We start from the raw sequence: 14974 nt of genomic DNA, 5'->3' as shown, positions 1-14974 counted from the left end.
AAAGTTATCTTTCTGCCAACCCATAATACTCAAAGCAGTGTCCAGACAGTCTTCTACGCAAGAAAAAATGATCTTTTTATTCATAACATGAAGAACAATGCCATAATTTTTTCTTAACATAAACAGCAACACACAGAACAACATGACAAGTGTCACATCTGGGATGAGCAAAATGCATGGGATAGCTGTGTAGTATGTATGTATGTATTGCAAATGTCATGAAACCATCTCTGCATCTGGAGTTATTTCCAAGTTTGCTAATGTACACAAGTACATAGTTACTTCTTCTGACAGCTGCATACACATGTATAGATATGAACATATGAATTATGGAAAACTTACTCTATTTCCTTTCCCACAAAAAGACATATTTAGTTACTAAGGAATCCTGTCTACAATAGTCTAGCACATGAGTTCAAGATACTCCCTCACTTAAACACACCTCATGAACCTGCTTCTCTTCCTTTACTTAGAACTCTGTCCCACTGCTTTGAAACAAACTCAGTCCTCTTTTTAAAAAACAAACAACAAAACTACTAATTACTTTTAATTCACAGTGTCATAGAAAAATCCTTACCTCTAAGTGTTCTTCCACCCCAACCTGTGCCCCAGCACACATCTTTATCATGCAAAACATACTGAAAGTAACTCCTTCAATCAGCAAGCTGATATCAGTCACTGACTAAAAAGCTCTCAAAGGTGACCCAATTTGTAAACTCAGAGAAGACAACATATTGAAGACCCTTCCAGAAAGAGCTAGGTATATGGAATACTCAGATGGCTCATTTTTACTGCCACTGTTGCACTGTAGATACACACTGCATCATATTTCAATAATGCATTTACTTCAAACTTTCATTCTGAAAGCCGACAAAGTAAGAAAGCCAGTAAACTCCTGTCCACAAGGCAAATTGAGCTGGAAATTAAGAACGTTTATTCATTTATTTTTAAGTTTTCTCCAGTCACTGCAGTCATTGGCTGAGGATATTAAAGTATGTGAGACTTTCTATGTCTCAGCTGTTTAGGGAAAGAGGCTTACAGTTTAGAAAAAATACTTGTTTTGCAAGCTTACTTCCCTATGAGATTATCAAAAAATCAATTCCATGCCTAGAAGCTAAAAAACAAGTTATTTGCCCCAGACCTTACAGCTCACAACATGATGTGGAAGAAAAACATTCTGACAAAAGATAATTTTCCGTTTCATAGAACAGCTTAACACATTACCTACAGGTTTTCAATGAAGAGAAGAAATCCCTAATACCACAAAGACAAAATCAAATTCCATTTTTAAGATCTTAAAATGTATTCTAAACATTGTGTTTTGTTTCTTATGTCACATTTTCCCATTACAGAAATGATAAATGAAAGAACAAAGCATCAGAGTTGATAGCCAGCAGTTTACTGTTCTGTGAGAGATTACCAGTCTTCTTCCTCCTACATGCACTTGTAAAAAAAAATGTATTATTATGTAAAATAACATGAATAATGTGAGCACACATGGTGTCATGGACTGTTTACACAGCAAGTAGTAAGGTGAGTTAGACTCAATCAGTAGATCGCGCTATTTAATGCCGATACTCTTTACACCTTCCATTAGATATTATCTCAGGTTTTTTTTAGACTAGCCTTGTTCGCTGGACCAAAAATGCAGTTCCATACATTCTAATGGAAAGTTATCCCACAGAACTTCACTGCTTTGGCTTTAAGATCTTCTAGGAAGTGTCATGCTGACTCTTTCCTCTGTTTCTTGCACATGACAACAGCACATCAGATCGCATGACCAGTACGTACTGCCAGAAAGCCTGCATGTCTCCTGCCTATAATAACTCTGGTCACAAAGCTAAAACATGTGCCTCTGACTTCTTGCTGAGAAAGGATGTAATCATTCCTGATGTTCTCGGTGCCGACAAGTATCATGAAAGACACGACACAGCCTTGAATTCCAACCCAGAAAACAAACCACGACAGCAATCCAACAAATCTAATTTAACTACAATTTCACTGAATGCATAATGGAACTGTAATCTCTGTCTGGTCATTTGAATGACACTGATCTATGTGGGACAGACACTGTAAAAATGTTCCCAACACCTTATGAATTCAGGGTATCACTTGTTGCCCAAACAATCTCTGAGGACTTCACTGATATCTTCATTCAGTCTGAAATACTTCAGCAGAAAATACATGCCCATTTCTGTACTCAATTTGTCACGCATGGAGCACCAGCAATGATGCAGTCACAACTTATCATTCCCCCTTACTTCCACTCTCCGTATTTGACTAATATTGACTCACTTAAGGAAGAAAAAGATAATATAGAAAATGTTACTTCTCAGAAAGAGACAACACAGCCTCACTAGGGTTGCATCAGACATTCAGCTTCATAGAAAGCATCTTTTGGGAAGGACCTCAGCTTCTGAGAAAGAAAAGCTTCAGCTAATGACCCTGACAATCACATGCAAACAAGTCACTGTACACATTCCATTACTTGAATTCATTATTACATTCCTGTTAATCTTCTGCTCTCTTTTGTACCACTAATCATTCTGCTTTCAGCAACACGTTCCCAATGGACATCAGAACATTCCTGCACTATACTCTTGCACAGAGGAATGGAGGCACAGCTCCCCACTCTAACGGAAGCAACAGACGTGACGGCCAGGTCCAGAAAGTGCTTATTCACAGAAGGGAATGCAGATTCCTTGCTCTCTCTCCAGTTCAGGAACCTCCTTCTGCCTTGATGCAGATCCAATAAGCTCTGGAATCTGTAGTACTGGGTTTTCACTCTCCACTGCAGCAATCAGGGATGAGATTACTTCCCTACATGCTACCTAAGCTTCCCGCAAAGCTATTATAAGAGGCTCACAAACTACATTTGTGTAATAAGCCAGTAACAGAAAAGGCCAGGCCTAATTTATTATGTTAAAATACCTTAATTTTGACATAAGCTGAAAATAGAAATTTGAGAGGAAAACAAAATTCACTAATTCCACACTGCACTCATAGTAGAAAAGTCCAAGTTGACAGTACACACTTACCTCATACAAAACTGTAGGATTCCCATGAAGAAGAGGCCCGTAGCAAATGTAAGAGTGACCAACTACCCAGCCTAAATCAGAGGCTGCCCACCACACCTAGAATGAAATGAAAACATAAGAAAATTATTGCTTTTTAAGACAAGTTTCAAAATATTTGGAAGGTATTTAAACAGAACTACCTCACCAGGTTTGAGTCCATATACAGCTGACATCGTCCAGTTCAGCATAACTGCATAGCCACCTGTTGGTCTGATAACACCCTAAATGAAAATAATTTGATATTTAAGATTATTTAAAGAATGCATTATTACTGTCTTCAATTAAATTCTGAATAGATTTGAAGTTGTCAAATTCCAATACTTCACACTTAATAAATAAGATTCATTCTTACATTCTCATTGAAGAAGTAATTTTGGAAAAGGAGAAAAACGTGAGTGCTATGATAATCATTTTCAGAAGACAACTAAGAAAGACGTAAGTTGTGTCATTTAAATTGGACACAAATACTTAGTCAATATATGCTAACAAAAAGTAAGAGATCAAGTCTTTACCTCTCTTAAAGTTTGGTCATCTAAATGTTAGTCACATGGCTTAAACTCATTGTCTAGTCTCCCTGAATCAACAGAGCAATGTCAAGAGCCAGTGGCACCTGTGGCTGTGTTGTATGTATTGGCACTTGCCTAAATAACTGGGGTAAATTACTCTGTGGAAATACACCCCACTCCCTGTACTGACTCTTTCAAAGCCTTGTCCAATAACCTGGGGAAGTGACAGACACAATGACTCATTAAAACGGAGGTTGCTGTCACAGATAGCAGTTAACTAATCTGAATTTCAGAAAGCAGATTTCATTTGTTTCTCTGAGCTTTAACTTAGTCTCTGCTCTGAGATTAACATAAGTTTTGTTAGGAGGGTACCGTAACTGAATAATTTTACTTGTGTGATCATATCTAAGGACATTTGAAATTGCCTCTGACTTTGTGACAGTATAATCACTGCTGTTGAACTATATTCAGATCATCTCCTACACTTCAGAAAGAACTGTAAGAATCAAACAAACATGTAGAGTTTGTTTTTAAAAATAAATCATTAAGAATAATTGACAGTTGAAAGCAAATACTTTAAAACAATGCCCTTCTCAATCTAAACCTTCATTTTCACGGGAATTATATCCTCAGAACTGTTCAGAAACACAAGCCTTTAGAAGATGCCTAATTCCATTCAATCTGGAATGTCATCCATTACATCTTATCTATGGGGAGATTAGTTAATATGTAAATAATGAATAAGCAAAGACTATTCAGCAATAAATGTTATCATGGAAGTGATATCAATTAATCTTGCCATTAAATACCTACTCTGCACTCAGTTAAAATACAGAAAATATTTATAAATAGAAGATATTCTGCTATCTTCAAAGGTTTATATTGTACAAACACTTTGGATTAAATAGTTTATTTTTATATTAATGTCATTTAAATAAACATTATTTACTCTTAGATACTGACTGTGAATTAGAGAAATATGAATAAATGAGATTAAAGCACTTCTATCATCTTTTTTAGCACTGCTGTGGTTGATATTATCAACCTTTTTAACTAAATATTTTCCAACACCGCAAATAGATCCATCACAAACACTCAGACTACAGATAGACCTTTACCTTGGGCAAGCCTGTTGTTCCTGACGTATATAGAATATAAAGAGGATGGTCTGAAGGAACAGAGACACACTTGTAACACTGTGCTTTTGCCATCTCTTCTTCCCAGTCAAGATCTCGACCTGGAGTAAGAGGAACATGGCCCTGCCCATAGAAAAACATAAAAGTGTCCAAGCAGAATAAAACGTAAGTGGGTCTGTCATGGTTTTGTGCTGTCAATATTCTACATCATGACATCATGTGCGGTATGAACTGTTTTGGTGGTATAAGAAAGTGTAACAGAGGGTATGTGGAAGTGTAACAGAGGGTATGTGGAAGTGTAACAGAGGGTATGTGGAAGTGTAATAGAGGGTATGTGGAAGTGTAACAGAGGGTATGTGGAAGTGTAACAGAGGGTATGCGGAAGTGTGGAAGGTTCATGCTCCAGATCTGTGGAATGGCAGCATCCCGAGTACTCAGCCCTTGGAGGAAACTACATATCCCAGGGGACAACGCGGCCAGAGATGAATCACCAGAGGAGGAGGACACACATATAATCTCGCTCCCAGGCTGGAACGTCCCTCTTTTCGCCCTGTCTTTCGTTTTGGAGCGCTCCATCCCTGCCATCTCGCTCTATCAGCAACGTTCCAGCCTGTCGCCTAGAGATTGCAGTAGGCCCCCGGTTCTCCGGGACTCTTTTTCTCTCTTTCTTTTTCTCTGCCTTGTTTGATATAGTAGTTGTAGTTATATTGTATCATATTGTGTCTCGTATTTAGTAAAATAATTTCTTTCCTTAGATTGCTGCCGTTGTTTTTGTTCATTTCTCCCCTTCTAGGGGCAGCAGCCTCTATCACGGATAAATCTAGATAACCCGATTACAGGGTCGAAAACAGGTATTATTCTATTTTCTGTACAGTAGTATTAGTACATTTTCTATTTAAACATCATAAATTTAAAGTTTCTCCATAAAATACAAAAGCAAACTACAGCACATACATTAAAAATTGTAACTATAGAAGAGAAAAAGGTATGTGGACTACTGTAATGCAATGGAAAGAGCAACAGTGATAGCAGAGCAGCAAGATTCCAGGATGCAGCAAGTGAGGATTCACTCCAACACAACAGCAGCGAGCAAAGAAATTAAGGAAAGAAGCTGCTTCCCTTCAGAAGGCTTGAAGTATGCAGGAATCTCCAGATACTCTTGCCTCCTCTTACAACCCTTACATGGGGCCTGGAAAGGGGTGGATCCTCGTTCCACCCCTTCTGGTCACTGAGGTGCACACCATGTACCTGAGCTCCCCTGGGTTGGTCCCGCCTTCCCACCAGGTGTTCCACCACTGCTTCAAGCTGTGGCTTAGCATTTCCACAACTACATACGTATCTGAAAGCTAACATTAAGGCACTACAACAGTACACTCACCAAGTTCGGTCGCCTGTAAATGAGAACTTTCTCAGGTTTGTTCTGTACCATTCCCAGTGCTCCTTCTAGGAGTGATATGTATTCCACTTTTCTTTTTGGTTCTACTCCAAAACTTGCTGTTACAATAAGTCTGGGCTAAAATAAAAAAGTTAGATTGTTCATACAAACATTTGCAATATATTTTTATAATATACATGCAATCTAATAACATGTTTTGCAAGGAATCTACCTTTACATCATTAGAACCAGGGGGCAGGATCCATTTTCTAAAGAAACAAAGCTTTTATGATCTTGCAGTCCATGCCTCATTTTTTTCCACAGCACATTAATAACTATGACACCTTTCACCATTTTCAACCATATTTAAGAAATAAATCAATTATATTAAGTTCTTGCAAGTTGTACAAAAATAACGGAGCGAATACCTCATTTCCATGTAGCCTTCCACTAAAGGAAAAGCTTAATGTCAAGTCATCTATCCTGGTTAGTCTGCTTTTTAATTACATATGTACCTGGACACAACTAGCTACAGCTCTTTGCTGGTTCTTTTTCAGCCTGCAGTTAAGTAAATAATGTGGGAGGTTAAAATAGAGAAAAAGAAAGGTAAAGAAGAAATGAAACTAGAAATACCAGGAGAAAATAAGCTAAAGTCAAAAGGCACATGAGGAAATTTAATCTAGAGTCTTTCAAGTAACTGTTTCCAGGACCCAGGATGTAAATCCACTGAAAAACAGATTTCTCTTGTTCTTGGTGTCATTTTTAGACAAACTTCTCTTTCAAAATGTGCATTTAGAAGATGCATGTTTTTCATTAAGCCAACCTCAGGTGTTATGAAAGGTTTCCTAAGTCAGAAAAACTCACCTCACTGCATACAAACTATTTTGACTTAAGTCCCAAGATCAGTACTCTTACTTCATGGATTCAGGAAATAAAAGGTTGTTTCTCTGGTACTATGTATTAGAAGACATTTTAATAATAGAAGCGTGAGTCTTCAACCTCTTTACTTTTAGAGTTTTAAAGCATATTTATCTTGAGCATCTTATGCAGTCTGATCCAGCTACCCTAGTAATTGCATGTATTAGCATAAATCTCATTAGGTAGGCACAAGCCACAGTGCCACAGTTAAGACTGCATTAAGCTTCGCATGGAAAGTAGAGATTAAATTGTTTGATTGTGCAGTAATAAAATGTTTCCTGTCCAAATCTGCCATTCAAGGAGGTTTGCTAATTAGCTTGTACTCAAAATAAAGATTTCAGATGAGCTTTAACATTTCAGCATTTGTCAACTTTCCCTTTTGGAATGTGGTGATTTTGATTAAAGAAGATTTAATACAATGCCGTTAAACTGAAAATTCAACTGGAAGCTACTCTGAATCTATTAGCACAGTTCTATTCAATTATTACAGTGGATGACTTCAGTCAATACCAGGTTTACAGTCATTTATAAACAGTGCCCCCTCTGCTTATCAACTATATCACCTGCGGTAAGGTTTTTTTTAGACTTCCAATACTAAATTGTCTGATGTTTTTCTTACATGAGGGTTACTGCTTGAAAGCATCACAGACCATTCTGTGCAAATCAAAGGCTCATTACTGGTTATTTTCTAGTGTTTTACCTCTCTGCACATCTGCTCCTATATTGCTTTTATACATTCATTTCCCACTTCTTCTGTGGCTCCACATAGTCCTGCATGACAGACTAGATAGAAATAAAACTACTGTTTGATGGGGTTTGGTGGAGAAAGAATGCCAGAGATAGTGAACTGTAGGAAAAAATAAGGAAGTTGAAATGAGATAAAGTGAGGCCCAATAGTATCAGACAAACAATATTGTTCTCCCATAGAAGCTCCTCCTACCATCTCTAGTAACATGCAAGGCAACGTTTAGAAGAAATAATGAATACTTTTTATTGGTTCAACCTTTTATTGGTCAAGCTGTAAAAAGCCTAAGCTGAAAACAGACAAGTTTTGAGCACAAAATGTTAGTACTGTCATGAGGAGGCTTACAGATAGAGCCAGCACTCAAGCACTCAGCTATTCAACACACAAAGCTCTTTCCTCTTTTCACCCTAGTTATACACATATCTTACAATAAACCCAAATTTTGTGTGCTTTTGTTGCACCTCTTTCCTCCTGAAAAAAGTGACACACAACTTAGAGAAATGCTCATGCAACCATAATACAGTTCTCTGCGCCTGCTGATACTGATCTGGCGATACCACCCATGTCGGATGGTCACACACATTTATTTCTGTCAGACACTGCTCTACACAGAGACCTGAATTGTAATGTATTAGTAGCTAAAAAACAAAATTTAAAGAAAACCACCATAAACAAGATACTGCCTTCTAACTTAGAATGTACTTCTAAACACATATTACCAAAAGTGCTTCAAGGCAATGCAAGACAGAACTGCAAACATTATGAGGCAATTATGCACCTTACATAATAGCAGCTGAGCTTGCTGTCTAATCGTAGAGCTATTCATGTTGAAAAAGACCTTCAAGATCATCTAGTCCAACCTGAACCACCAAATTTAATCACTAAACCATGACCCTTAGCACTCACATCGCTCCTGAATACTTCCAAGGATGGAGGCTCTAGCACTTCCCCAGCCAGTCTGCTCCAATGCTTAACCAACCTTTCAATGAAGAAATTCTTTTTAATATTAAGTCTAAAACTTCCCTTTAGCAACTTCAAGCCACTGCGTCACATCCTATCACTTTTCACCTGACGACACAAGATTGTCACCCACCCACCTTGCTGTAACCCCTTTTCAGGCAGCTACAGTGAGCAATGAGGTCTTCAATTAGCCTTTTCCTGTCTAAAGAGCCTCAGTTCACTCAGTCACTCTTTCCACCAGCTATGTTAATCTCTGCACACACCTAAGCAACATCCTTCTTGTAGCAAAGGGCCCAAACTTGAATTCAGCATGGAACGTGTTGTCTCACCGACACAGTGTACAAAGGCACTACTCCAGTCCTGCTGGTCATACTATCTCTGTTGCAGGCCAGGATTCCATTGAGCTTGTTGGCCACTTGGGCACACTGCCTGACCACATTCAGACAGCTGCTGACCAACACCCCCAGGTGATTTTCTGCAGAACAACTTTCCAGTTACTCTACTCTAAGCCCATACCGCTGCATGGGGTTGATATGACCCAAGTTTAGGACCCGGCATTTAGCATGGCTGAATGTCACGTGACTGGACTCAGATCATCAATCCAGCATATCTAGATCCATTTCCAAAAAGAGATCTCACCTATCCAGATCTCTCTCCAAAGTCTTTACACCCTCATGCAGACCAGCAGTCCCACCTAACTTTGTACTGTCTGCAGACACAGTGTGGGTACCCTCAGTTCCTTCATCCACACTGATTAAAATCCTAAAAGACTAAATCTTGAGAAATGCCACAGGACCTGACTTCCAGCTGGACAGAACTCCATTCACTGTGACTCTGAGCTCAGCCACCCAACCAGTTCTTTGTAGAGATATCAAAGCCATGAACAGTCACGTTTCTCCAGGAAGAATACTGTGAGAAAGAGTATAAAATGTTTTCCTAAAATCAAGGTAAATAACATCCACAGCCTTTCCCTCATCCAAGATGACTAAGCAAGTCACGTTGTTATAAAAGGAGGCATATTATGACAAGACTTAGAGGTAACCATGCATAGCCATATCTGTGTACGGGAACGGTATCTTATTCAGAATAAACTACTACAAAATATTTACTTATTTTTACAAGGGTCCCTTATTAATATCCCTAAATGTGTCAACTGTAAGTGAGGAATATAGTATTTCTGACCCCAGCGGAAAACAACAGGTAATTCTGAATAAACTGAGTTTATCTTATATTTTCCATTTTCAAGAACTGTTGCTCACTTGCAAATCATAACACTGCTCAGGCCTCAAGAGCTTTCAAAAATCGTATCTGCAGAACTCCATTACACATATTTATTTTGGAGGACTTGTACTTAAAATCTAAAAAGCCCTCCGGAATTACTATAGAAAAATTGGCTGTCGTACGCATAGCAGCTACCTTATTAAACAGGGACAGAAGTGTACTGTTCTTAAAGCATTCTTCTCGGCTTTCCCAGTTAACTAAGATAAAGCCCTTAAACAAGTGTCATGTTGATTTCTCTAAACATAGGAAATGTTCTGAAAAAGTACCTATTATCTCGATACTGCAAACTATATACTCTCAAATTCAGACAAAAGGCAAGATGACAAGAAATGCCTCTTCTCACACTCTGTATCACTCCATCACAATTCACCGCAGAATTATCTGTAACACTGCCACTACCTGACAAGGGTAGAAATTATCAGCTGCAGAATTCTGTAGAATTCCCAAACCTATTTAAAATTCAAGATAAATAAGGCAAGCTGGTAAAATTGTATGTACCCTTCCACAGCCACTTACAAAGTGTCTGTTATTTAGGTCTTCTGATAAAGCTTCAAGTTTGCCCTTGCTTCCAAAAATGCCCCTTGCAGCCAACTTTCTATTCCAAGTCCTTCTTTCAAGTTAATGCTACCAAAATTAGGTCCTGCATTGAAGCACCCAGTTCACAGAAAACAGAATAATAGAAGGGCTGGGGGAGGTTGAGGCTGCTTGCATTAACTTCTGAGTTCACAAGAACACTACCTATTACAGCCACTTACATTCATACTTTCAACATAATCTCAGCAGTGTTGCAAAACTGGGGAAGCCTTGTTATTTAGATTGAGCGTGTGCCTGCTCCCTTTACTTACACTTTAATCATACATTGTATGGATCAAAAATCATCCAAAGTATTTAGATCTGCCTTTTAAAGGGAAAACAAACAAAAAAACAAAAAAACAACCCAACATAAATAACATAAATTAAGATTTATTCCAGGGCCTGCAGGTAGTAATTCTATAGCTAACCATTAAAGAGACTTGCTAAATGACCTTGAGTAAATAATGTAAATACTGTTTGTAAAGTAGTCTAAAAGTAAACATGCTAAATGATTCACATTGTAACAATTTCAATCTTTAAAGCTTTTTCTTCCACATTGTTTTTCCCTAATCAAAAACTTTTGTGTTAAGCCTAATTTTAGAGCTTGCTGAAGAAGTCAGAGAGTGGGAAGGAAATCGGAGCTGTCATTACTTTCCTTCCAGCTTTTTCTCACGATTCCAACAAACTTCAGCTATAACTTCCAACATACTTCAGCTATTTCACTAACTTGTTTTGTTACAACACAGATGGAAGGGCGTGGGGAAGTAAAGGGAGGGAGATGCATTCCACTTTTTAAAGTACTGTTTTTGATTTACAGACATTCATAAAATTCAAACCTTGGGGATCTGAGGAGCATTTCTGTGCACAAAGATCTACATTAACTACAAGTTCCGCAAATCCTGCAGGCTTCACCCTGCAGAATGTGTTCAGCTTCTAAGCCCAGCCAACAGGAATCAGACCCAAGGGCTGCTGCACAGGGGCCGAGTGACCCACGTTCTCCAGTAAAGACAGAAAGTTTTGTCTTGTTCAGTGGTAGAAAACAAGAACAGAAACTTCCAATACAAACATTACTTGGCTTGAAACTAATGCATACACAAGCTACTAATATGCAAATAAAAACTACTAAGCAGGTTATTAAATTATTATTTGCATTTACACTTCAAAGACTTACATAATGCTTCAATGTGCCTAACTTGGAAGTCTTTGAAGCATTTGCCTCTACTACCTGTGCTCTCTACAGAGCCACCTAAGGCAATGAGCTCACTTGATTAATATTCAAGTTAGATGAAGTAGACATCTAGCTGAAAAAATTACTACTTAACATGTATAAACATGAAGTAAACCAATAAAGTTACTGAGGGTTGGCATGATGCTGATTTTCACACACTTTAGGAAGATGCTGGGTAAGAAGCCAAACTTAAGGTGATGTTTTGCAGAGACCGATGCACTGGCTGACAATTTTCTAAGCAGAGAACAATATGTTAAATAGTTGTGATTTCTGTAAGGAATCAAAAACCATACTTCAAAGTCTGCTATAAGAAAAATACCACCTTCAGCAGAAAAGCAGTACTGTGTTCACATTTCAGTGTTAGGTATTACAGGCAAATTGAAGCTGTCGTGTCACACACAGCCATTTCCCTTTCTGGAAGAAAAAAAAAGAGTTTTTGACATTGGTTGACATTGCAGCGGCATTTGTTGTTCCAAGTATGTATTACCTTTGCGTGATCAATGCGAACAGAGAGCTCTTTTGATGCAAATCCACCAAAAATTAGGCTATGGATGGCTCCTATTCTTGCACATGCCAGCATGCAGCACACTGTCTGTGGAATCATGGGCATGTAGATGACCACTCGATCTCCTTTCTTCACACCATGTCTGACCATGACATCAGCTAACTTGGACACCTGTACTGACAAAACATTCACAACACATTAAAAAGCTTTTCCCACAGTCAACAGAGTCAGGACATTAAGGAGACAAGTCATTAAGATACAGAAAGTTGATGAACAACACAATCCTCAGTCCAACCAGAAGTAACAGGAACAGGAGTTTTGTTTACAATAGTTTTACATCAGCGATAAGACTAATAAACTGTCTGGGAAGTTCCTGGGGTATCAGAATGCATAAGTCTAAATTCAGACAAAAGCAGCTGCTCTGTCTTACAGGGGAACCCTTGCTCAACAGTAACACTTTTTTCCTTAATAAGCTGCCATTCACTATAAAATACCACAGTAAACATTAGAAACTACGAGATTCTAATTTGTTTCACTATCAGTGCAATGTGAATCTACTCATATAGGAACATCTCACACCTGACCTGTAATGCATTTTTCTTGCTGTATTCATTATACCACACAGGTAAGGTTTTAAGTAAAGTCCAGGTCCAGTGGAAAACTCTTTCTGCTGTGTATTGTAAGACTGGGAAGTAAAGAAGGGAAAGACAGAGTCCTAGGAGCAGCAAGGGAATACTGCCTCTAGAATGGAAAATACTCACTTCCAAGCCTCTCAAGCAAAAAGATATTTTCAATGACGCAGCAAATAATGCAAGCAATGGGAACAGCCTAGGCAAATCTTGTATAAGTAGGAGAGGAAGGAAGATTTTTCTTTATCAAGGGTGCACAAGTCAGGAGAGCAGATGTGCCTTAAAACATTTTGCTTTCATTTATATTATTCTCCAAATTTTAGTTTTCTCTATTTAAAGAGTTATTTTAATGCAGTTTAACAATTTAAATCCTAGCATCACTGTTTCTTTCAGTGACTTCTAGGCATTAAGTGCTTTCTTTTATGGTCACATTCAGGAAAATGTGGAGCAATTACATCCCTCACTGAAGAGGGGCACAGCATTACCTCACTGCTTCTGAGTTCAGTGGAATCACACATCTCTGTGGCCTGAGATAGGAATATCCAAGAGCTCCAGATGCATCTGAGCTGTGTTTACATTAAATACACTGCTCGTCTACCATCAGACTCTGTGTATTTCTACACCTCTGCCTGAGGATTTAAGAAAATGGAAACAGAGCAGACCCAAGTATGCATGCACAAATCAGAAGCACCCCTTTTTTATATAAACACCGTATAAATTCCTGCTGTTATTTTCAGACACAAGACAGCATATGTGTGTAAGGCAAAGTTGTCAGAACAAGTTGTAGGCACATATAAATGTATGCAAATTCATTCATAACAGCCCTCTCATGTTAAATACAGCTCATTATCAGAATAAATATCTTTAATTCTATATGTATTATTACCTGTCAATACACTAGAACAAACCAACAAGGCTTAGACATGCACACAGCTAGTATTTATAGCCATACCATTGGTATTTAGTTATTTCTAGACAAAGCAGAAAGGTTCGACCCCTACTGACATACCACCAACATCCACCTCTGACATCATGGGCCAAAATAATAAAACAGGAGGCATTACTTTCAGAGCAACTCTCATAAAACACTGCCTTCACCTGCACAGATTGTGGAACATCATAAAACATGTTTACATTGCCCTCAGGATTGATGTGGAAAGCCTGAAACATTCAAGCAATCATTCTAAAACAGAAAAAAAGTGGGATTATGATCATTTCATAAAACTGTTAAAATCCGTGAAACTTCACAGTTTGTTACAGTATGTTGTCATTTATGGCTCACATAAAGAAAGCATATTTCATCACTCATGATTTTACAGGTGTTGTTTCCATACCAGCATGCTGCTTCTCTGCCTTTCTTCAAAGTTTAAGATTGCTCTATTGCCTTCATATATTCGACACTTCATTAAAATCGCTTTTGACAAGTGATATAAGAGGAGACTGAAGCAGACTCTCAGATTTGAAGATCTGGACTTAAATTACACTTCCATCAAACACAAGCCCTAGTGAGCATGTGGTTTTTTTTTCACCCAGCCACCAAACAAATAATATCTGTATTAGCAGTTCAGGTTTTGAGAGACTGTGCTGTTCTGAAACAAACCAGCTGGCTGTCCCCAGTGGTTCAAAATGCAGTTTTGGTCTGCAGCAGCAGAATTCTGTTTAGAAGATACTAAGATAAAAATTTCACTCCAAACGGTTAGAAGAGGAATCCCAAACCTTACTGGGTTAAACAATGCCTGGGTCTCAGCAAAGTACAGTCCCTCATCATAGACTAAACACAAAAAGATTCTTCAAATACTGAGAGCTTCTGAAACATCCCAATGTGCATCTTCTGCTGTAAAAAGAGCCATGTCATATATGCATGCCTCTAACCCTAAGAAAGAAAGCCTTCCTCTCCTCTTAAATTCTCCAATCTCTTGCTTTTCCAAGGCTACTAAAACAGTTGTCGAGAAACAATTCCTCATGGGCTGTGAACTGTGAGAGAATTTCTGAGAGGCAACAACCTCCAACCGAAATCACCTGCCTCAGCCCTGTTCTGCCT

The 14974-nt window shown here is 38.3% G+C and overlaps 1 protein-coding gene across 4 annotated transcripts in view; it reads right to left on the bottom strand.

Annotated features, from left to right (window-relative positions):
* Window positions 1–14974, bottom strand: part of ACSS3 (acyl-CoA synthetase short chain family member 3) — a 75044-nt gene that overhangs the window by 47537 nt on the left and 12533 nt on the right. For all 4 annotated transcript variants that reach the window (XM_072345413.1, XM_072345422.1, XM_072345439.1 and 1 more), the window contains 5 exons: window positions 12287–12475; window positions 6098–6232; window positions 4702–4842; window positions 3218–3298; window positions 3039–3134 (listed from right to left, as the gene is read on the bottom strand). In XM_072345413.1, coding sequence (XP_072201514.1) covers window positions 3039–3134; window positions 3218–3298; window positions 4702–4842; window positions 6098–6232; window positions 12287–12475 — 642 coding nt within the window. The remainder of the gene's footprint in view (window positions 1–3038; window positions 3135–3217; window positions 3299–4701; window positions 4843–6097; window positions 6233–12286; window positions 12476–14974) is intronic.

This window comes from Excalfactoria chinensis, chromosome 1 (assembly GCF_039878825.1).
Source record: "Excalfactoria chinensis isolate bCotChi1 chromosome 1, bCotChi1.hap2, whole genome shotgun sequence".
Taxonomy (NCBI): Eukaryota; Metazoa; Chordata; class Aves; order Galliformes; family Phasianidae; genus Excalfactoria; species Excalfactoria chinensis.
The sequence above is the reverse complement of the archived record's forward strand: the minus strand, read 5'-3'. Positions and strand labels throughout refer to the sequence as shown.